The sequence below is a fragment of the Poecilia reticulata genome, chromosome 2 (genome assembly GCF_904066995.2).
Source record: "Poecilia reticulata chromosome 2, P_reticulata-male-v2, whole genome shotgun sequence".
In the NCBI taxonomy this organism is placed as follows: domain Eukaryota; kingdom Metazoa; phylum Chordata; class Actinopteri; order Cyprinodontiformes; family Poeciliidae; genus Poecilia; species Poecilia reticulata.
The window spans coordinates 34284026-34306518 of record NC_088831.1 but is presented as its reverse complement, the minus strand read 5'-3'; the positions used below and the strand labels follow the sequence as shown (position 1 = coordinate 34306518).

Sequence of the window (22493 nt, the reverse complement as noted above, 5' to 3'; positions counted from 1 at the left end):
CTCATGATGCAATATAGCTTGAGATGAAGCAGAATAAAAAATGAATTCCGCCCTAAACTGATTTAAGAAGTTACAAAAAGGACTAAAATAGATATAAATATTACACATTGTTGTAAAAATACATTCCTGCAACTTCTTCCCAGTGCTCGGCCCTACATCTGTGGGACAAAAAGACACTTTGCAAATAATGAAAATCTGAAGTAAGATTCGAGTTAGAACTACCGTTTTACAGAAGCCTTGACATTCTTATAAATCACAGTAGTTATTGCTCTAAAATCTGTTCAAGTAAAGAAAATCAACACAACATTAATTTAATACATTCATATTTTATCCCACCGGTTTATTGAACTAATATTTCTCCTAAGATTCTCATAACGCCCACACTTTCAAACTAGAAGAGGAAGAAAGACGCTACGCAAAAGACATTCTTCTACATCCTCTGGGGGGGAAAAAAATGAAAGACCAAATTTAACTGGTACATAATCTTTGAGTCTTTTGGATGCATTATATACAGCAGTCTCCCTCTCTGACAGATTTGCCACTCACGTGCGGATTTGCTCTCGCAGTTCTCCTTGTGACCACTGTGGGGCCTTGATCTGGCCGTACAGCAGCAGGTGCTCCTTGATAGTCATGTGGTCGAAGAGGACGTCATATTGCATGCAGACTCCAAGCTCTCGGCGGACTTTTTCTATGTTTGTCTGCATGTCCTTGCCATACACCTCGATGGAGCCAGATGTTGGGGGGTACAGACCAGTCAGGAGGGACCTGAAAATAAAGTCGAAAAGAAACAACAGTAGAAGAAAAACGTTTTTATTCCACTTTTTGATCCACATGTTTCTCTTGAACAATTCCTTATTACTAGTTTTTATGGAGCAAAAAAAAAAAATTATCATTGTATTTCCTCAATGTTATTTAATCTGGTAATGCTGCAGAACTCATTACATGTCCCCCTGGATGAGCGCATCAGCAAAATGAGTCACATATTAAAATGTAAATGTAAGTGCTCAAGTTGATGAAGATCCGTTGGGCTAATTTCTACTGCTGTGCATTTGCTGTGCCAGATTTGGACAGAACAATCTGTCAGCACTGAGCCACTGAAATGATTAAAGGGATGCACACATCTAATCTTAAAAGCAGCTGCATCGGTTATCATGAGTTGGGACTCACAGATAAAGCCGACAAAACCACAAAAAACAATAAGAACGGGTCCACACGTACATGGTGGTTGTCTTGCCAGCTCCGTTGTGACCGAGCAGTGAGGTGACATGACCCTCATGGAAGTTGACATTAAGGTTTTGAATAGCTGTTTTGTCGCCATACAGCTTGGTGAGACCGTGGAGTGCAACTCCCACTGGGAGCTCAGAGAAATCCTCGCCAGCTTCGTAGGACAGGCTGCTTTTGCCTGAGAGAAACATAAACATTGAAGAAAATTGCAAATCAAACAGAATTGGAGTAGGAGCTAAATTAAAAATGACAAAAATTATAAATAAACCAGAGAGGTAAGAGGAAGAAAGAGCATTCTTGCCGTGTGTACCTTTGCCTTTGCCGTCTGCAAAGACAGGCTGGTTTTTCTGCATGATGTTGGAAAAGAGGAGTCCTTTGCCTGCACTTTTGTTTGTCTGAAAACTGCTGCACATGTCAGTCCAGTAGGAGAGCTTGAATGGGAAATACCATGGAGCTGGGATTCCATATTTTCCTGATGGGTTACAAAGAAAGAAGTAGATGTATTTGAAGAAATGAAAACAGGCAAGGTCTTAAGAAGACGTGTCTGCAGCAGCACACGGAAAAGAAGCTAGATTTATTATTTAACTCAAATGCTGCATTTATGATTTTGATTAGATGTTAGGAAGTCTTAACAAAACAACCCAGACTCAGTTTGTTGTGTCAGAGAGGAGACTAAAAAGAGCCTCATAATTTATCAACAGGTTGATGAAACCACATCGTCCAGAAGATCAAATAGGAAATGGTGATATAAAATTATACTGCATAATAATATAGACGCAGAAAAGAGAATAAAAATATTATATTTTGTAAGGAATTATATATACAGTACAGTAATTTTGTTAAATTCAATTGCTTATAGAAGTCCTATTAGACATTATGGCGTTTTTGTTGTCTTAGCAAAGTAAAACTATAAACCACGAGTCCTTTTAATCGACTTTGGAGGCTGGACACCTGCTCCAGGAAATCAAACCCATGACATTGTCGCATTGAATAAAACTAGGATTGATTCAGTCTATATTTGTTACAACATTGGGTTAGGAAAATTATCGAAATTGGATGGATTGTATTCCAGCAGTTTTTATAGTACAGTAGATGCGGAAATATTATCAAGAAGTGCATCAGAAAGTAGCAGCACAAACCAACAACAACCAATAATTAGAGGCTTCACCTGGGAAAACTGTCCTGATGTAGGCCCCGATGAGGAAGTACAGAAGGGAGTCAATGAGCAAGAACCAGCACAGCCAACCAAACGTTGATGTGTCTCCAGCTATGGGCGAGGTGTAAGAGTTGCTCCACTGAATTCCTAGAGGAGAATAGAAGAGTGAATGCTTGATTCAGCTGGCTGAAATATCAGAAACATTCTGATGGTATTCAGGTATTCGTAAGCTCATACCTTCTCCCTGGGCCTCGTAGCGGGAAATGTATTGACTGGCATAGCTGAAGCAGGTCGGTGAAAACAAACTCTGTCAGAAAAGTGAAGAAGTTTTTGACAGGAGATCAGAAGCAAAGAAATATATCCCTTTTTTAATTATTATTTCTTTTTTTTTACAAATCTATGTAATGTGAAAATGTGGCTCTTTCAAAATACAGTACAAAGATGTTTTTCAAGGTAAATTGGTTTTAGATATTTGTAGTCAGAAAGTCTGACCTCCGATTAATACTCATCAGACAGCAGGGAGTAAGCTTAAAAAAAAAAGCTAAGGTTGTGTCATGCAAATGAGTGCACAGATTTTTAGAAAATTACTTTGTCCTTCACCACACGCTACCTTTCAATATGCTGGAAAACAAAAAGATGGGATGTCGATTTTAATTTTTTTTAGTCGTTATATTTATACAGCAAAACATTTTGGAGTAAATAAACTAAATTATAGCTGTCTTTATCCCCAAAGAGCAATTTAAAAAAATAACATTTTAGTTTTTAGTTTTACGCACATTATAAAAAAACATAAAACCACTTCAGAGTATGCTCACCAGAGCGCTCTTCTGGGAAAGCGTTAGGTTAGTCTCGACGGCCATGACAATGATGAACGGGAAGAAGCTGAGGATGTAGATGAGGCTTCCGCTCAGACCAGCGATGTAGGTCTTGTCGAAGAAGGAGCTGATCAGGTAGCAGAAGGAAATGATGTTCAACCCGACGTCGCAGAGGTAGAGGAAGACGAGGAAGCCGTCGCTTTTGGGTAGGATGTTTCCAAACTTCAGCACCAGCGTGAGGACGATGATGGTCAGGATCAGGAAGCCGGCGCACTCCAGGAACCAGGCAAAGAAATGACTGAGCTGATTCACACCCATCATTTTCATGTACTGCAATTGGAAGGGAAATATTGTGGTGAAGTACGTCGGTTTGGAGAATGTGGTCAAAAGAGATGTCTAAACTAAAAGGAGACTGGATAAATAAATGCTACACTTCATAGTTTTTTTATTTGTAAAACATTTTGAAAGCCTTCTATTTTGCAGTTGTGTGCTCTGTTCCCATATCAGATTAGAATAATAAAATGAACTGCATATTGTCGTTCCAACATGATAAAATGTTATTAAAAAAAAGTTATATAGGTATAAAATCTTGTGTAATAACTGCAGTAAATAGCAATCGGTCTTATTGCCTATTTACAATAAATCCAATAAATCATAAATTATTAAAAGTAAGCAGGCTACAATACAATGCCGTCAGTTTTCAGGTAGAGAAAAACACTTTACCTCATGCAGCCTCAGCTCTCTCTCATGAACAAGTTTTTTCACGAAGTCAGCCACGAACAACACCCATGGTATCATCAGCAAGAGAGGGAAGACAAAAGAGATGGCCTCCAGATACCTGAGAAATACAGAGATGCCAGCTGTCAGTCAGACTCTCTGCAAACCAAACATCCAGGCGGATGGAGGGGCCTATCCGTCAGTCAGTCACCGGCTTGACAGAGTGAGGAGAATACGGGTATGCTGACAACCGCATTGTCATTCTCGTCCTGCTATTGTTTACAAAAATAGATTAATCCGTATTGTGTTTTTCTATTGTTTGACCACTCGAACTAACAGCCTGAAAATTTAGATCTTGGTGGATGCGGTGTGACATTTACTTAATTTTTATTGATTTTTTTTTTTTTACAGATTTTTTTCTCAGAATGTGTACTGTTTAGGTGACAAATCAAAAAAAAAAAAAGAAAAGAAAAAGGTAGCGCATAGTCTCTTACAGCTGGTCAAAAGGCAGCCAGCTGGGGAGAGAAGCTCCACTGGCTCTTCTCAGATGAGATATGAACGCTGCTAAAAGCTGCACTCCAGGGCAAGTGCACATATAGACATTAAATTCAGCAATAATTTATTGAAAACCATGTTGCGTGGCAATGGACAAGTTAATGTCAAAACCATGTTGGGTATGTTTTACAGAGAGAGAAAAATGCTGTTCTTAAAGGAGATTTTTTTTTTTGTTTAGTTTTTTTTTTTTTATAGTGCATGGGGTATTCAGTATATGGAAGGTTTTCAAAAATGAATGCACAATTACAGCGAATGTCAATGTACATGGTTCAGAGCTAATTACACCGTGACAGGTTCCTGTGAATGACTACTTACTGTCATTCTCAAGTGGCAAATGAATAATGGAATAGCATACATTATTCCACATCAATGCTTGTTCCCCCTGAGTGAGAGTGCGTATCCTTTCATGCCGCCTTGCACGCATTTATGCGTCGACTCCGTACACATCCATTTGTACGAGTCCGCTAACGCAGAAAACTCACTCGTCTCGCAGAAAGCAGGGATAGGGGAAGGGTTGCAGCTGCACGGCCGGCTCTGTGACTTTCTGCCCGGTCTGGGTTTCGATGATGGCCCGGTCGATGTTCTCCTGCAGGTAGACGAACCCTCGGTTGTAGCGCATCGTGTTCCTGGCCGAGATGTGGTTGTCCTTCACAAAGTACGGGTTCCGTGCCCGGTCCGTACGCATGACGTTGTCCATGTGCATTCGGATGGTGTAGCTGACTTTGGGAGGCAGTTCAGTCGAGGAGGAGGATCTGGCCTCACGTTTCCTTGACGAGTCTTCAGTTTTAAAGATGACACCTAAAGAGCGTACAGCACATGCAGTATGTATTCACAAATCAACGGCTTGTTGCCTTTCATAAGCTACAGCTTATTTTTGCTAAGCCTCCTAATCTCAGCTCATTATTAACAGCCTTTAGAGAAAACAGCGAAACGACACAGATGCACATAGAGAAAGCTGTGAATTATCACATACTGTGACAAAATAGCATCTTGTGCAGTTGAAAGCCAAGCTGTAGTTCTCTGTTGTGTAGGATCTAATAAGCCATCTTGTGAAATGTTCCTATTTTCTCAGTTTAGCATAATAAACTGCATAATCTGTCTTTTTTTTCTTATGCCACTACGGCGTTCTCCTTTTATTTATGTTGTCAGCATTTTGAATTGTCTGCTGAAATGTGCTACACAAACAAACGTGCCTTTGATTCTTTTATTTTTCCAATGATCTTGATTAAATAAGATAGCTCACACTTAACCCAGTTGTCTGAAAACAAAACGTTCACATCGGTCCAAACAGAACCAGACCTGCATGGCAGATGGATGACCTGATATTTACTCACTTCCATAGAGCTCACGGTTTCTGGCGAGCTCCTGGGCCACGGCGTTGAGCTCCTCAGCGGAGTCATAACCACGGTAACGGTCAAACTTGATGCAGGAGGAGACCTTCACCATGAGATTTGACAAACTGCTGATCTGATCAAGTATCTTCTTGTTCTTATGCAGCATCTCTGTGATGTTAGCTGTGAAAGAAAACACCTTTTAACAATGAGCAGAAATAGTCAAACCTAAGTGCTGCCTTGTGTTAAGAACAACACTCTTTGTTGTGGAAGTTGTTACTGTGAGGACGACACTGAAAGATGACTATTTTCATGAGTGGTGAGAAGATCTTCTCTGAATATTCTCTGAACATTTCAAAAGGTTTGGAGCAAATCTTTAACGTATCATCAAACCAAAAGCTATAGGTCCCACTTTTTCAATTTAGTTTCATTTGACAAGGTTTACATGTGTTCACATCTAAGAGATGAGATATTTCAATGATAACTGAATCTAATAAGTCTTCTCAAACCTCTTTCATCTGATTTGAGATGAAAAATGTGAACCAATATAAATAAGTTCTGCATAAATTTGAGGAAAGAGTGAATTTTCATATTTTCCTGCTGTCTAAAATTCTTACAACAATGTGAAACAATACTATGCTCTCTGCTCTGTTAAATTGTAATTTTGACATATACCGCATTCCTTTATTATGACCCCAATTAGTTCAAAAACCTGAATATCAAAGGTAGACCCAGAAAAACCTTCTCAGAAACTGTAAATCCCCCGTTTTGCACTTAAATCCTAATAGCAATCGTGTTTTCTGGCATCACGGATGTTTTATACAAGTAATAAGTAACAGAAAAACCTAAGTTTTGAGCTGGTATCTGCAGCTTACAAAAGTAAGACCCACAAATGCACACTCACAGAAGCTGCTGAGCGTCTCCTTTATGCTGTCGACATTTATGTCTGTCTGCATCTCAATGAAATTCTTCACAAAGGAGCTGTTGAGGGAATTCTGCCAGAAAGGTAGAAAGAAGGAGAGAGAAAGAGAGGGGTGGAAACTATGAACATCATCAAGATTCAGCTGCAGAAACTCATCGAAGACCACGGCAAGCTTTATCTTTAGATTTTCAAATGACAGAGAGGCGGCAGGCATAATCAGATAAAAAAAAAAAAGCAGCTCTGAGATTTTATACCTGCAGCATTGGCAAAGTGGAGCTGAGTAATTCGGCTGACTTTATGATGTAATTTGAGGTTTCGATCCAGTCCTCCGAGGATTTCTTCAGATTTGCAAACTCGTGCAAGGTGGCATTGGCCTGAGCAAAGTTAAGAGAAGGACATGAAAGAGTAAAACAATTGTGTATCAGCAGAAAATCCAAACTTTGTGTGTTTATGCGAGCGTAACTGTGAGTGTGAGTGTTGCATTCAACTGAAAACAAAATCAGACCTGCTAACATTTTTACCTCATACCAATATGAGCATGTGCAAAGAAAAGACGGTACTATGACCAAAAGAATAGAAATACCTAAACGTTTGGAAGTTACCCCATGTTGATAGCTTAACCAACTGAGATTGTTCTGATTGTACGGTCTAATGATAATGTATTATTTGTCTGTATAAATAAGTAGGCCCAGAGTGTATTTGTATACCAAGAAGTTTGTATTTACCTTCTCCATTACAGCCCTTGTGGCAGGTGTGTCAGGTGTGAAGAGGATCTCGCCCATCAGCATTGGTTTGAGGAAGGCCCAGGCGATGGCTCCGCCTGTGGTACTGACCATGTCCAGATACATGTTCATGCAGAAGGGTGCTGCATGAACAAGGGATGAAAGAGAAGCGTTAGGTACAGAGCTAAATGTCAAATGGAAAACATGCAAATTAGATTTTAGATTTAGAATCTGACAATTTTGCTTCCACAGTCTTTTTTTTAAGGGAAAACGGGAGCCTTAAAATGTGTTGCCATATATAGTTAAAAATGAAATATATCAACCTGAAAGATATTCAAAAGGATATTTGATTGTAGAAAATTTTGTTCTCCTTTTTTTTATTATTATTATTATTCCAAAGTTTGAGTATTCACAATTCAGAGGACTTGTTTACCTCATCGTATGCGGTCATACTAAATAAATTTGAAAATATTTTCTAATGAGGACTGGTTGTCAGATTACCTTTGGAAAATAACAACCTCTTAGTAGGTATTAAATATACTTTTCACTAAGCTCAAATTTCTGTATTAAAATATTTTTTATTGGTCTAATGTAAATGTCGGATCTTAAGTGGCCTGTTTTGATTAGCTATAAATGGAAATATCCTTATAATTAACATAAACAGAGACATAAAAACATCATTGTGTATTTAACCTTTATAAATGAACTTGTCAGTAACATTCTAATTTATTGCATTAACATGCATTAATGTAAATGCAATAACATTAATACATGTAATAAGAAAACCCTCAAGGCTAGATACTGTGGTGTCTAAAACAATAATTTCCACTAACACATTTTAAAAAAATAAAAACGAAAAATGATTAGATTAATAGTCTAAGTATTAAGCCCCAAATCTTGCAACTAACAGGAGTCTCGTGGGATCTTGAACCTCTCGATCATCTCCTCCCTCTTTTGGTTGTTGGTGAATGAGGGGCCAGATTCAGACAGTTCAGGCAATTTGGAGATTCCAAACAGAGCGATGATGCCGTTGCTGCACAGAGCCCGGGACAAGGTCACGAATGTGGCTTTGGTAGAGATGACGCTTCTCTTTCCTCTTGTCATCTGGTTGGGAAAAATAAATAAAAATAAAAAAAGTTTATGAAAAATATCACTAAAACACAACCAGAAAGCTATTTTTTCAGCCAAAACTATGTTTGCTAGTAATATACATTGAGTACATTTGTATTCCTGAAACGCCTTGCATTTCTTTCTTTTGGCTACTTTGAGCGCCTATGTTTGTTTTAAAGAAAAGTGTTTCCTGCAGGTTTAATGAAAACGCACTTCAGAGAATTCAGTGCTGGACTCCAAGTTAAGATCTTTGACGGATAGCAGGTAGCCTTCCAATTGCCTGACTGCGGGAAGAATCTTGTTCATCAAATCCGCTGCAACCATTGCCACTTGGGCCATGACTTCAACCAGACCCTGGAGTTCCTGGGACAACACCATCTACAAGAAAGAAAGCAACATTCAGGTTTTCTTTACCAGTTTTTGATCAATTCAGCAAGACACATTTTTGTCTCTAATTTGAAAGAAAATTCTCAAGATATGGTCCAAAAGTTAATAGTGGAGTGGTAGATATTTTATCATTATTTAAGTATAAAGTTTTTGCTAAGAAAAATAATAAATGTTGGAATGTATCTAAAAAGAATTTATGTCAAGGCGTAAGTAATTAAGTTGAATTTTAATTGAAAATCCAACTTTAAGAATGTTGTGGTTTAAATTCAAGAGCTACACAAATTGCAGACAATCCTTACATAACTTGATTACATCTTTGATCTATGTTATTCTAACTTAAATGAAATGTGATGTTTAGCTAACTATATATTATCAACTTATAGTTTTTGTCTTAGCATAATAACACACACAGAACAAAAAATGTTGAAAGAAAATCACAAATAAAATCACTGGTAAAAGAGATAATGAATAAATTCATGTGCAAATCTAAAATCTGTAAATGTCACTGAAGAGCTGGCATGGGAGGTGTGTGTGTAAAATGGAAAGGTTTGTATTTTGTATTTACTCTTGTTTCTTTCTTGACTTAACAAAAATAGATTAAAAAAAGAAAACAATGGGGGAAAAAAAAAGAAAAATATGTGATTCATGTTTCTGAAACAAATCCTCTGTGACATCCTTGCGGCTGCTACAGAGTTAGGCTTTAGGTGCACTGTTTTGATGAGATGGGAGGGGAGACACATGTAGACTTTAAGCCTTACTCTGTAAACGACCTTCTCCGTGTTTATATGTTCAGCCGTCAGCAGTGAGAACTTGTACCAGTCTTCAGCAGACATAGCGCAGAAAGTTGCCAGAATGTCCGCCTCTGTCGTGTTCACTGGATCAGTGGGGTGACAATAATGCAGGCTTGCCAGCCAAGTCAGGATCTGTTCCAAAAGGTATCATGAGAGATATATAAATAAACCTTAATGCCAAAGACATGACTAAGATGGTATGTTGTGTATATAAAATGGGTGTAAACATAAGAAAAGTGATTAGCTAATAATTTCATCATTGTGCAAACTAAGTTACTAAGTCTTTTAGTTTGATTTGATTTGATCAGACAAATCAATTTGACTAGCAATGACAGAATTGCATTATTATTGCATTATATCATTTATTTGTTCATTGTTTTGGACAAAAAATTCAAATAAAAGCCACCACAGAGCAGCAATAAAATAATGAAACTCCAGCATGCAGGTCTTGGCTCACCTCTGTGTTGTTAGGTAGAGGAGTTTCCATCAGAGCAAGAAGAGCTGCAGGATCTACATTCATGTGTTCCTGGACGGCCAGAATGAAAGCGTCCTTATCCCTCAGCATGTCGCCAGCTGTCACCACTCCTGCCAGAACAAACCATTTATAAGTCAGCTTTACGATATTTATAAATTACAAAAATAAATTGCTTTTATGGAGAGTAACAAGGTGTTCTTGCATGAAGAGAAATTATTAGAAAAGTGAAGGAAAATACTTTTTTAGTCTCAACAAAGACCCAAGTGAGAGAAAGAGTGGGCATCAGTCAAAAATAGGGAAATACCACAATCAGTAGCCTGTTTTTTATGAGGAGACTGTGATTTAGTAAAATAGGAAACTTGCATTATGAATAGGCAACTATTTGATGTTATCTTCAATATGGGGCAAACATTTTGAGGAATGTTTTCAGTGCCTAGTTGTCTCTCTTACACAAAAAATAAATGTGGTTCAGAAGGCAACAGCATACCTTATAAAGTATAAGTGTACTTTATAAGGTACACTTTACCTGTACCTTATAAAGTGGCTGGTAGTTGTATATTCTCTTCAAAAAGATGGGGAGAGGGAGATGCTTAAACCTTTGTGTATAATGTAAGCTTGATTATGGTAAACTCCAATTTAATGGAGTTTAGAAAAAAATGGATGAAGGTTAAGAAATCTTAGATTAAAAAAAGTAAAAGAAAATTAAATCCTAATGATAAATTCAAAATTAAAACCAAAACCTATAGATAAAACTGAAACTCATTAACTACAGCAGTGACAGTTTTAAGAATGGATGTAGAGACTGACAGACTCACCTGGAGCAGTAATATTGACCGAGCTCAGACTGCTGATGTTCAAGCCCAGCGTTTCACTCAACAAAGCAGTCCTGTAACCATATACATTCATGCTATAAATGAAGTTTGTAAATACAAAATATTGCAAATTACGCTGTTTAATTAATTGCAATGGCATAGAACACCATCATCCTTTGATTAAATAAGTTAAGTTAATTGACTCTTCTTAAAAAAAAAACTACTAATAGAATCATAACCATTTTGCGTATTATGTTTGCATGCTTCTTTGGCAATTTGTAATTTCAAAAAATCTCAGACAGATGACGGAAACGTTTGTACCAGTCTGACTGGAGGTTGTAGCTTCTGGGATCTCCGACTACAGCCTGGAAGATGATTTCTGACAGGGAGGTTTTGTTGCTCTGGACAGCTTCAACCAAGACCTGCAGGCTTGGCAGAACGCTGTGACAGAGATCCCCAGGTTTCATGGAAAGTGACTGCAAGAGCAGGGCCACCGAATCTGCGTTCTCCAAAACACACACCTACAGGACACAAAGTGGCTGTGAATATGATGAACCCTGATGGTATAGAATGATCAAATATATATTTAGGCACTTTTTAATGAGAAAATGTGTAAAACATTAAACATTAGTAATAACATACACACACACAAAAACACTTAAACTGCAAGAATATCTTGTTGAAGGAAAATTTTAGTTCTAAGCAAGTGCAGAAAACAAAATAATGTCACTCAATTACAGCACATCTTTAAACCTTGATAATTAGAGTGAAACTAAGAACTAGGTTCTGAAAGTAGACTTTATTGGTGATTTTTTTTTGTTTTAAAAATTTAAGCAGTTCACGGTGATTAGGTGATAACTTTCAGAGTGGCTAATCGCACAGAAGTTAAGCTGAATTTCAAAAGGGTTGCATCTGTGAATGCAATCAGCGGCAACCTTCACCTTGTCTGAGTCACTATCAAACAATAACAATAAACGACAGGCAAGTTAATGCACAAACCTCAGATCTCAGTTGGTTTAGTTGATCTGTGTACCGCGGGTCAGTTGGGCTGATCTGAAGGAGCTCGCTGGCTGTCTGGATGGCTTCCTGCATGACTCTCAGGTTCTCTGTGACAGGTGGAAAAGACAGAGAGATGCAGGGGGTGAAAAAGGGGAGGCTGAGAGAGATGCCATTAGTGTCTGGAATCTTAAAGAGTTCGGCCTGCGAAGTGACAGAATAACATGACATCCCACTGGGCTTCATTACGACACGCGCCATTACGGTGGTACCGTCGCCGAGCAATGAGCAGCAAATGATGTGCTTAAAGTAAAGCTCTGTTCGGGACTGATGGGGCCAGAAGGGCCAGCAGTCCTAGATGCCGTCATGCATAAAAACGCATCTGACAAGCCCTAAGAAAAGCACCACCTCGGGCTGCAAGATGGGATGACAGAATATTTAATTAGTCCAAAATTAGACAAATGTAACGTTTAATCTCAGGCTGCTCAATACCTTGAGGTCTTTGCATCCACAACAGTTTGCAGTGTTTATTAGCGGGCTTTGAGAGCTGAGAACTGAACCTGCTTACAAAGGGGTTCTATGCACACAGAAAAACATTATCGCACAAGCACAGAAGCATATTAAAAAGAGGTCATGGATGCATACTTGTGCGAGTGCAAGGGGAGACATTTAGCGAGGGCGGACAGGATAAGTGATTGAATTCTACTTTGCTAATGAGATTTAAAAAGGTGCTGAGTGGCTTTCTGTTGGAGATGGGCCACATGGCCTTGGGCTCTTTGGGAGTTGAAGCTAAGTCGGTGTGAAGTCTTATTCCTCATATCTGCAGAGTGAATATTCGAAGCGCCGTAATCATATGTGCAGTTACAACAGCACTAACAAAATGTTTTATGGTCTTCCCTGGGTCTTGCAACCGTTATAAATTACAGGGTGACGGCGCTCCAAGCTGCGTGACTGTTTAATGGCAGGCTGTATTTATACATTCAGGCTGTCACAGTGGCTATGCAAACACAAGCTGTAGCAGCAGCAAGTGAGGGAATAAGTAGCTAAATCTGAATTTACATGCATGCTCAGATGGAGGTACTTTATTTATTTATTATATTGTATTTAAGTCAGTAACTCCATGCAGTTGGCTGGGCTTTCTTAGATAGATAACTTTTTACCAGTTGACATCACATGATCATCAGAATTTGACCGTATTGTCTAACAAACATAGTCAAATTGGATTATGGGATTGGATTGGTACAAACTGGATCATTTCATTATATATTCCTATATAATCTAATCTATATAACAGAGACCTCTTTTCTAAGCAGTGTGGCTCAAAATTACATTAATAAGGCATTGGCATAGAATTTTAATACATTATTTTCAAATGTTTTTTTTTTCATTTTATTCTTACGCATTTGTTATTTACTTAACTAATAATTCAAATATTTTTTGAAAAATCAATAAATGTTTTCATTTATTTAATGTATTCCTTTAAGTTTCATAAAGTGATTCATAAAGTCATTTATTTAATGACATATTGAATTTTGGTCCTCAATAAATAAATGCCATCCCAATCAAGTTTTGGACAAGAAGCTCTTATTTTTCTAGTTGCACCAGAGTAAAAAAAGCAATCATCAAACATGTGTTGATGTTAATGTAGTGGAAAAAAGACAAAAACAAAAAAAACAAAGACAATACTGAAGCACATATGTTCAATTCCACTCTTGGTGTTTTTATGGATTTTACATGAAAGTCTATAAAATACACTGAATAAAAGGGAATAGTCCAAAAAACATGTTTTTATTACCTGGAGATTCACGTGCCAGTGCCCTGCTAATGGTTTTGATCTCAGAGGCAAATGGTAAACCATCAGGAAGCATCTCAGCAGCATTTGTCAGGATATCCATTGATGGCCTGAGGAAAATAGTACCGAAAATGTTTATGTAACCCAGACTACCATACAAGACAAACAAGGAAGAATAAGTTAGACTTATCATTGTTTGGACTGGAGAAAATTGTAGAGTACACAACGATTGTCTTTCTCTGGCTAACCTTTAAAGGAACACTTACGTCTCAAAGACTTGAGGATGAGTAAAGAAGGCAAACATTCCAAGGGTGGCGTCAATAGTGTCTTCTCGCGAAGCGTTCAAGCTCCACGGCATGCCTCTTGTTGCTCCCTTCATCACAATATTCAGATCGGGATTCGAAAACAACACATGGGCTGTCTCTGTGATGTCTGCTGTGGTCGGAGGGACAGAGACGGCTCTGTACATGGCTGGGTAGTCGATTTCAAACATATCGATGATGTCGGTCACAGGGTCTCTTGTCATCATCAGTGACAGGTCGCGTTTCTGCCTGTTCCTCCCTTCATGGTAGACGCTGGAACTTGGGGTTGGAAGACCACCAGTGCTAACAAACTGGTGAAAAGCTGCAAACATGTTCCCAACCAGCTCTTCGTACACTGCAGTATCCACGTCCACACTCACTCTGGTCAGAATAGACAGTGGGAGTCTGACGATTTCATACATCTTGGAAAGAGCCTGACTCAGCATTTCCAGTCCAAATGTTTCGGTTGAGGCCAGCCACACGGACATCTCGTACACGCGCTCCACCGTCAGGTAAGTGCCGTTTGTTGCCAGGAAGTTCTCCATGGCCTGGTACACCACAGGCGAATGTCCAAAAGCCCTTGTATCGACAATCAGTTTAATTATCCTTTCCATTGTGTCAGCGAAAAAGGCCAAATTAACTTCAGAAGCATTTCCTGACACCATGGGGAAGATGTCATTCAAAGTGATGTTGGCAGAGGTTAGGAAGATCACTGCTGCCTCTTCAATGAGCTCCTGGGATGAGCTGCTGCTTTCAGTGAGATGGTAGTTGTCCAGAATGTAGCTCAGCGCTTGGAACGCAGCTTCAATGTAGGGCTGAAGGAAAGGAGCCACATCAAGCAATTCATCTGAAAGCTGTCTGATGGAAACCAAACTGTGGAAAGAAGACATTTAATGAATGTCAAAATGTAAACATGTTTGCATAACATAACAACCTTTGTTTTATTCTAATTCTTTATTTCAATGATTCCCAAAAACCTTTCTTTATTCCTTTTCAGATTTGGAAGAAAAAGACACTTCCAATCTCGCCCTTCATCCTTAGGAACAGATTAAAGAGCTGTAACTCATGTAGTTAGACCTGTTTGATTCCCTGGGATACTCAGATTCTGATCCTTATCCCCATGCCCGGCTCATTAATGGTGCCGACATAAAACGAGAAATCAATTTTAAGAGGAGAAGAAGGCCGAATCACGGCTAAGCTACTATCTATTCAGACCTGCCTGTTTTCAGGCAGACCAGCGTTAAATTAATCAATTTGAATGCAAATGCGACCACTTCAGCTCCTTGTGTAATTATGTATGAATCAAATAGGTTTCAGTGGTGCTTTGTGGATAATGTGGTCACAGCAAATTAAGTATTAGGTTCATGGTGAGTTCATGTAAGCTGCAGGTGAAACTGCCTCTAAAGGTCTGCGCTCTAAACAGAATTCGATGGAAATGTTTTCTTTTGTTGCCGCTGTACAGCACATTTTTTACTGATTGTGCCGTAGTCAGGGATGACCTGATCCGATCCCAGGTTTCAGCCCAGAGTCCTGATCATGGCACTTTTAATTAATCAGCATCAGGCGTGTTTGACAAAACTCTGGTTCCCAATATTTGCCATTGATCTGTGTCTCTGATTATGTCAGCCACTTCCCCAGCGATATTAGTTTTACGCAGCCAATTTTTCACAATTACAGCCTGCTTTTATTAGCACAGTTTGATAAACTGTATGAAAGTTTGCGTTATTTGGGTAATAAAATCACCAATTTTCAGCTTAGATATTAAGCTTTTTTCATTCTTTACAACAGCTTTCAGAGTGGGAGAGAAGCTGCAGCAGTTCCTTCTGTCATGAGTCATGTGACCTGCTCTGTCAGATGTGCCTAGACATCACACACAGCTCTTTAACAACATCCTTTAATTTCCCAATCACTCAAAGCAGTGCATGTTCCATGGGGCAGAGAAAGGACAATACCGCCATCCTTCTAATCAAGGTAAATCATGTCCAGATAAAGGAAATGAAAGTTGTAAATAAGTGATAAAAGGTGGTTGAGGTTGATCACATGGGCTAACCAACTTCTATGCATAGGATATAGGATGCATTTGGATTGGACCTATGGGGTAAAAAAATATCCTAGTTTCAGCATATGTTTCACAGCTAAATAAAGATGATTACGAAATAACCTTTAATATCCTGCAAAGAATATCTTCATGACCATTCATTATTTTGATTGTTTTCAAAGGAAAGCATTTTTGTTAGAGCATGATTAGCTGGAATCGTATTGAAATATGTAGCAAGGTGAATAAAGTTGTCAAAAAAGAGAGGAAGCACGCTAACATTAGCAGAAAACTAAAGCAATACGAGTTCATTATTCGCTGTGGGTATGCTGAGTCAGAATCACTTTTAAAAACAAATGCACATTATAGGAAACATGTTAAGTTACATTGCAGCACTCTATTTTAATTGAACTAACCCATGTTGGAGCAACATATTGAATCTGACCTACAGAAACTCTGGTTGGAACGAAAATATCTGACACTCTAAGCAGAAAGAGGAACATAGGAAAGAACCGGAGAGGCTGCTGCATCTGGAAGCTAGCTTGTGAGAGAATTGCAATACTGATGAAACGCAGTGTATAATTTTACAGCATTTTAAAACTGCTGCCTTGTAGTTAACGAATATGGCTTTATTAGCTTCAGTGAAGTGTTGCGCTGCGATTCTGTTGGCTGACGACTAAAATAACTCGGACTGGTGTTTGATGCAGTAGTTCCCAATCAAACTGTCCTCAAACTGGTTGGTTAAATCCCATAAAGGTTGTTTCTGTTTCAAAGAATTTTTAGCAACGTCATGCTCCTTTTTTCATTCTATACTTTTCTCTTTTGAGCCATTTACCATGGGGAAATTGCTTGGGTTTCCTGGAGACCTAAATAGACCGCTAAGTTAATTTGATATGATTTACTGTCAAAACAGCTCTTAGTGAGTTGAATTATTATCGCAAGATTCAACACCAACACACTGTTTAGTGAATTCCTTCCTTGAGAGCACCCAAATTATAACAAGAGTAAAGAGCACATCGTGTTAGGAACAACATAATCCAATTGTGGCTGACCTGCTTTGCAACTGCATGTCCTGGAGCAGCCAGTACCAGGATATGTGTCCCTCGTAGCTCAAATGCATGCCTGTCAGCTGCAGGAGCTGGCTGGAGAGAGTCTTGATGAACTGTTGTATCACATCTGTGCGGTTAATGCTGACGTGATAGAGAGACTGTAATGTTTTGACAATCCTGCCAGCTGCCAAGCTCACACTTATTGGTTCCATGCCCATTTGCTGTGTAGAAGCATGCAGGAGAAAAAGAGTGTAAGAAGCGGGACTGTTCATTTCCTGAGTGACAACACTGCCACCAAGTGTTGAAACTGTTTTTTTTTTTTTTTTTTTTTTTTCATTTCCAAGAAAGCAATTTTTTTTTTTTTTTTACAAACACATTTGCAGTTTGCATTTTAATTTGCCATGCTCCTACTCACGCTCATGTTCAGGTGGGACAAGTCTGTGATTGCTGCTGCGTAGGCATCCAAAACAGGCTGCAGGCCGGTGCTGCACCAGACAGCAAATGTGGAAAGGTTTGCCCCTGCTGCCTCTGCAACAGGCTCCCAGGCTTTAAGGGCGTCGCTGCAGTTCAGTGTGCCACTTGCCTAGAAAGACAAAAAAGGAGAAAGAAATCTTATATCATGTTATAATAACCAGCTGAAAAAACCTGTGCCCAAAACACAAAAGGCTGTAGGGAGGGATTTGCAGGGGGAAGATCCTAATATCTCCTCTTTTGAGGTTTAGAAAGAACAAGGGATAATTCTCCCACAGGTATCCGTTTTTCATTGTGTTACTGTTATACGCCCACATAAGCACTGTATAAATCACAAACACCGAAGTACCATGTCGTCTCTGCATGTCTAGACTCTGAGGGTATTTACATGTTTTGCACGATAAGACGCATACTTTTCTCCACTGCATGGTGGTTTTATCATGATAGGGACAATAATTAGGATGGCTCTTTTTAAAATAATTTTATACTTGAATTTGATGAGGAAATGTGCAGATTCAGACAAAAACACCAAGGAACGTGGTCACACTTCATTTCTGTTGCTGTTAAAAATTCATATTTTACCCAGAAACTGAGGGAAATTCTAATCATGGCAGAGCAGAATTAGTATTCTGGGAAAGACACTCCGACATTAAAAGTTAAAAAGCACCCTCGGATCTGAGCAGCAGGCTGGTAAAGCTTAACGTTTATATGATATCATTTGTTTGTCCTCAATAAAAGACTCAGATGGGTGTTAGCTATTTCACCCCTCCACCATTTTTGTATATTTGCAAATGTACCCAGCATTTGCAGGGATGAAATTGGGAAAATGATAACCTGCAAAGTTCATACCAATCATGAATCAATTCGTACCAGCCAGGGGAACTATTTCTACTCACTCTGACAACCACATAGCAATTTAGAGTTATTTTTCATAACCCACTCAATGTGGAAAATGTGGCTGTAGGACTCCAACAAACATCACCTTAAGGCCAAGAGTTACTTTAATTTGACACGAATATTGGCTAATTTGCTATTTTTTAATGAGAGTAATACAAAGGCTTTAGGTATCAGTACAGAATGTGATTTGATTATATTACACATGGGATTTGAGCGTTTTTATGACAATTTATCTCTAGAGTTTCTAAAAAGATGAACCAGAGCACTGGCTTCATACGCAGCTTTACTAGATTCTCATCTCCCTTCAGTACTCCGTCTGGGATTTCTCCCATTGAGTTTGATTTTTCTGGTTGAACTTCAACTGGGTCAATCAGCAAAAAGAAGATGTTGTTGTGAAGCGGAGGATGTGAACAAAGCCATTCAGTTTGTGTTGGCAATGATTTCAAATATTGACCAATTTAAGTCAAAGCAAAAGAAGCGTTTAAGACATTTTATTGCTGGTAAAGACATAGCGGCTAAGGGGTTGGTTTTTAAATAAAAATATGTAGCTATGAAAAAAATTCATATGCTAGTGCTTGACTATATGGGCACAAAATGCAGGCTGAAAAGAGCAAAATGGCAATGCGTATATATTAATCGTGGCTACAACATTTCAAAGGGCAAAATGACCCAAAGTCAACTCAAAATCAAGTAAGCTATAATTTTTTTGTGAAGCTATAGATGTAAACATAAAAGGTTTCTCTTTCACAGCCATATGTGAAAGAGAAACTATTTTGATATTAGAACGTTCTTGTTTCTTACAAAAAAATAGACAACAAAACCAGCACACGCAACAGAAACACTTCGGAAATCTTACTTTTTACCTAGAGAGTAGATTTTTCACAAATAGTGTGAATAGTTTATAAATAAATTCCTGCTTGCATGCAACCATCAGCTATTCTATATCCTGAAAATGTGTAATTTGGATCGTTTACCACTAAAGTCATACCCACATTATATTCCAGTACGACAATACTGTTTGTCTCAAACCTTGTTGAGGTAAATAGATGTCCAGATGCCTATTCAAGCCGTTGGAACGGACAGATTAAGTTGCAAAAACCAAGATAGTTTTGATACATTAATCAGATGTCTGGAAAATGAGACGTGACACAAGGATGAGAAACGCCTCTTGTCAAGTGCAACAATGCATGACAGCTGGTGTGATCGCTTTGTTGTCCACCTTAAACGCAGACATGTAGGAAACTATAACAAAAGGAAACTCTGCAAATGATTGTGAAGATTGAGAATAGCTGACTGACCTGCTGGGCTGCTTGAAGAGTTCCTTGTATGGCAAGCTGCATTCCTTCTGTGAGCTCAGACATGTTGAGATGACTACTGTTCACAGCCAGCCCAATGTCTCTCATCAGGGCCACCAGGGGCATCTGAAGGCTTTGTAGCATTACTGAGAAGAAGAAAAAGTGAAACTGACAAATGCAAATTACCTCTATAAGCTAAATGAAAAATGTACAGACACTGTTCCTTTATGCATTTTAGTTAGAGATTAATAAAGATCAGATAATGTGTAGGAACACCGATGCATAATTGAGATAGTGCTGCCGTTTCCTTCATTTTCTCTTAGATTAAATATGACTACCTCTATCAAAGTACCTACATCACATCATTTCTGTCTTTTTTTTGTTATTTTACTTGGGATAAACATAACTGGTGGCGGCCAAAGAAAGATCAGGTCAGGACTCACAGAAAACGGGACATTGTTACAGAACAAAACAGCCTTATCTGAGCCTTTCTGATACTAACTTTTGCTGACATGCAGATCAAATAATAAAACAGTTTGAAAAGTTTCAAATCCCTCGGTGCAATTTCCTATATGAATATATTCTGGGATGAGGCAGTTTTGAAAGTCAAAACACCACTGGTGACCCCAAGGGAGAGCTCTACGAAGGAGATGGAAATGCACCTCCAGGTGCTTTGAGTAGAAGAGCTAGCTCACATGTCTTTACTTTTAATTGCTCCCTAAAAGTTTACCAGAACCCTTAATTTAAATACGCTCTCACAAAACAGAAATGAAAATCCACAGATATGATGAGAGTTGTGTTCTTGCAGTAGGAGACGCCTCCAGACGCCTCCAGGAGTAGGCGTCTGGAGGTTAACTTGTAAGTACATAAAACAACACAAAAAAGATATAGAAATATATGGAGCAATGCTGAATCAAAGTTCTCCCTTTTTTGTTTTTACCAGTGTTGAAATAGTCAGTTAAACAAGGGAGAACAGAACAGTTAGAAAACGACCTCTGGAGTGGACTTAAATTTGGACCAGAAACATCTTTAGTGAGACTTGAGATAAATTTCAACACATAATTTGCACTAAAAGTTGTACATTTGCAAAAAAAAGGACTATAAAATCCAAATTAGTTAAATACAACTGGTGTGCCAAGTGAGCATTTAGTCAAGATTACAGTCAAAATTGTCCGTCAAAGCTCACACAATCACTGGAATCATTTTGTCTTGTTAGACATGTTTTGACCATGTGCTTGTTTGCCTGCCTAGCGGCGATAACCTTAATTTAACAAACTATAATTTGAGGAAATTGGCTGGAGTAGATAGAGTTGCTGAAAGGGAAGTGCCTGTTTAGTTTTGTGAATAATGTAGATGTTTAAAATAGCAAAATAAGGCTTTGAGGCAAGATTGCGTACTCTTGGCACAATCGAAATTTTAGATGACTTGCACAATGTGTCTTATTCCTTTTAGCTATTTAAACATGTTTCATCTGGATGAGTCAGCAGTTTGGCTGTATGACTATTTTTTGTGTCTGTTGTGTCTCTTGGTTCTCTCACCATTCTCTGCTTGCATGTTCTTCACCACAGCTTCAGTCAGTTTTTCAAAAACAGGCATGACAGATGAGATGTTGCTCCATAGGTCTTCTTCTTCTAAAGTTGACAGCAGGCCTTCCAGCATCTGTTCGAGGCTGGTGCAGAAGAAAATAAAATTTGGTTTAAGGCAACTTCATTTGACTGTGAACTGATGGAGAACAAAATGCATAATCTGGCACAATCAGTTTTAAGGGTATGGCTTCAAATAACTTTAAAATGCCAGGCAATTATTTCTTATATCTGTGTATATTGCTCTGGATAACTGCACTTACTTGTCCCATGTGTCTTGATTTGCATTCCCAGTCATCACCTGCTCCAAAGTAGGAACAATAAGGCTGAAATTGTTGAAATTGTCCAAAGATGTTGAAGGTGGGCCTTCTACTACAAGTTGCAGGAACATTCCCACAAGTTTGGTCAGCTGTTATTGAACAAAGCACATACAATCAGGCATAACTTTTATTATTACCTTTGTTGGAAAGCTTCTCACACTTGACGTATCAGAGCACATAAACTGTACCTTGCTAATAAGATCTGGTAAAGTTGTCATTGACGTTCCCTCAAAACTCTCCCAGAGACTCATGTTGCCTGAAATTATACGGAACGTTTTGACAAAGTCAACTTAAATTTGTAATGCTCAATATGCAAACAAATATCATAAATCATCAGGATTTAACATGACGTCTCCCCAATAATTACACTAAGAAGCTGACTTACCTTGGCCAGGGTTCAAGATGAAGTTTGTTATCTTAATGAGGACAGAGATGGAGTATTGAGCTGTGGAGTTTGGAGGCAGGAAGCTCTCGATGGCCTTCATCTCATTCAAAATTCTTGAAAAAAAAGCAAAAAGAAAATCAACAGTACTTTTCATTTTAGTATTCCTCTTGAAAAGATTAAAATGTTCATTTCAACTATTTTATTTGGTCAGTTTTACAACCAGAAAAAAGTCTGATATAATGCTTCCTTTCTACAAATTAATTTGATCATTTTATCATTGCTGCAATAAATCCCAGAGCATATCAACTTAATCCTTCAAGTACATATCTACCATTGGAATTTCTGTACAAA

At 38.5% G+C, this 22493-nt stretch overlaps 1 protein-coding gene across 1 annotated transcript in view; it reads right to left on the bottom strand.

Annotated features, from left to right (window-relative positions):
- Positions 1-22493, bottom strand: part of abca12 (ATP-binding cassette, sub-family A (ABC1), member 12) — a 67098-nt gene that overhangs the window by 28434 nt on the left and 16171 nt on the right. The window contains exons 20-47 of the mRNA XM_008403885.2: positions 22143-22255; positions 21946-22013; positions 21701-21846; positions 21393-21523; positions 19858-20000; positions 17607-17774; positions 17195-17412; positions 14072-14980; positions 13809-13915; positions 12017-12123; positions 11339-11538; positions 11021-11091; positions 10188-10315; positions 9698-9862; positions 8766-8930; positions 8351-8546; positions 7446-7585; positions 6975-7094; positions 6703-6793; positions 5802-5981; positions 4950-5265; positions 3919-4033; positions 3196-3525; positions 2618-2687; positions 2393-2527; positions 1535-1696; positions 1219-1402; positions 547-765 (exon numbers count right to left, since the gene is read on the bottom strand). Coding sequence (XP_008402107.2) covers positions 547-765; positions 1219-1402; positions 1535-1696; positions 2393-2527; positions 2618-2687; positions 3196-3525; positions 3919-4033; positions 4950-5265; positions 5802-5981; positions 6703-6793; positions 6975-7094; positions 7446-7585; positions 8351-8546; positions 8766-8930; positions 9698-9862; positions 10188-10315; positions 11021-11091; positions 11339-11538; positions 12017-12123; positions 13809-13915; positions 14072-14980; positions 17195-17412; positions 17607-17774; positions 19858-20000; positions 21393-21523; positions 21701-21846; positions 21946-22013; positions 22143-22255 — 5097 coding nt within the window. The remainder of the gene's footprint in view (positions 1-546; positions 766-1218; positions 1403-1534; positions 1697-2392; positions 2528-2617; positions 2688-3195; positions 3526-3918; positions 4034-4949; positions 5266-5801; positions 5982-6702; positions 6794-6974; positions 7095-7445; positions 7586-8350; positions 8547-8765; positions 8931-9697; positions 9863-10187; positions 10316-11020; positions 11092-11338; positions 11539-12016; positions 12124-13808; positions 13916-14071; positions 14981-17194; positions 17413-17606; positions 17775-19857; positions 20001-21392; positions 21524-21700; positions 21847-21945; positions 22014-22142; positions 22256-22493) is intronic.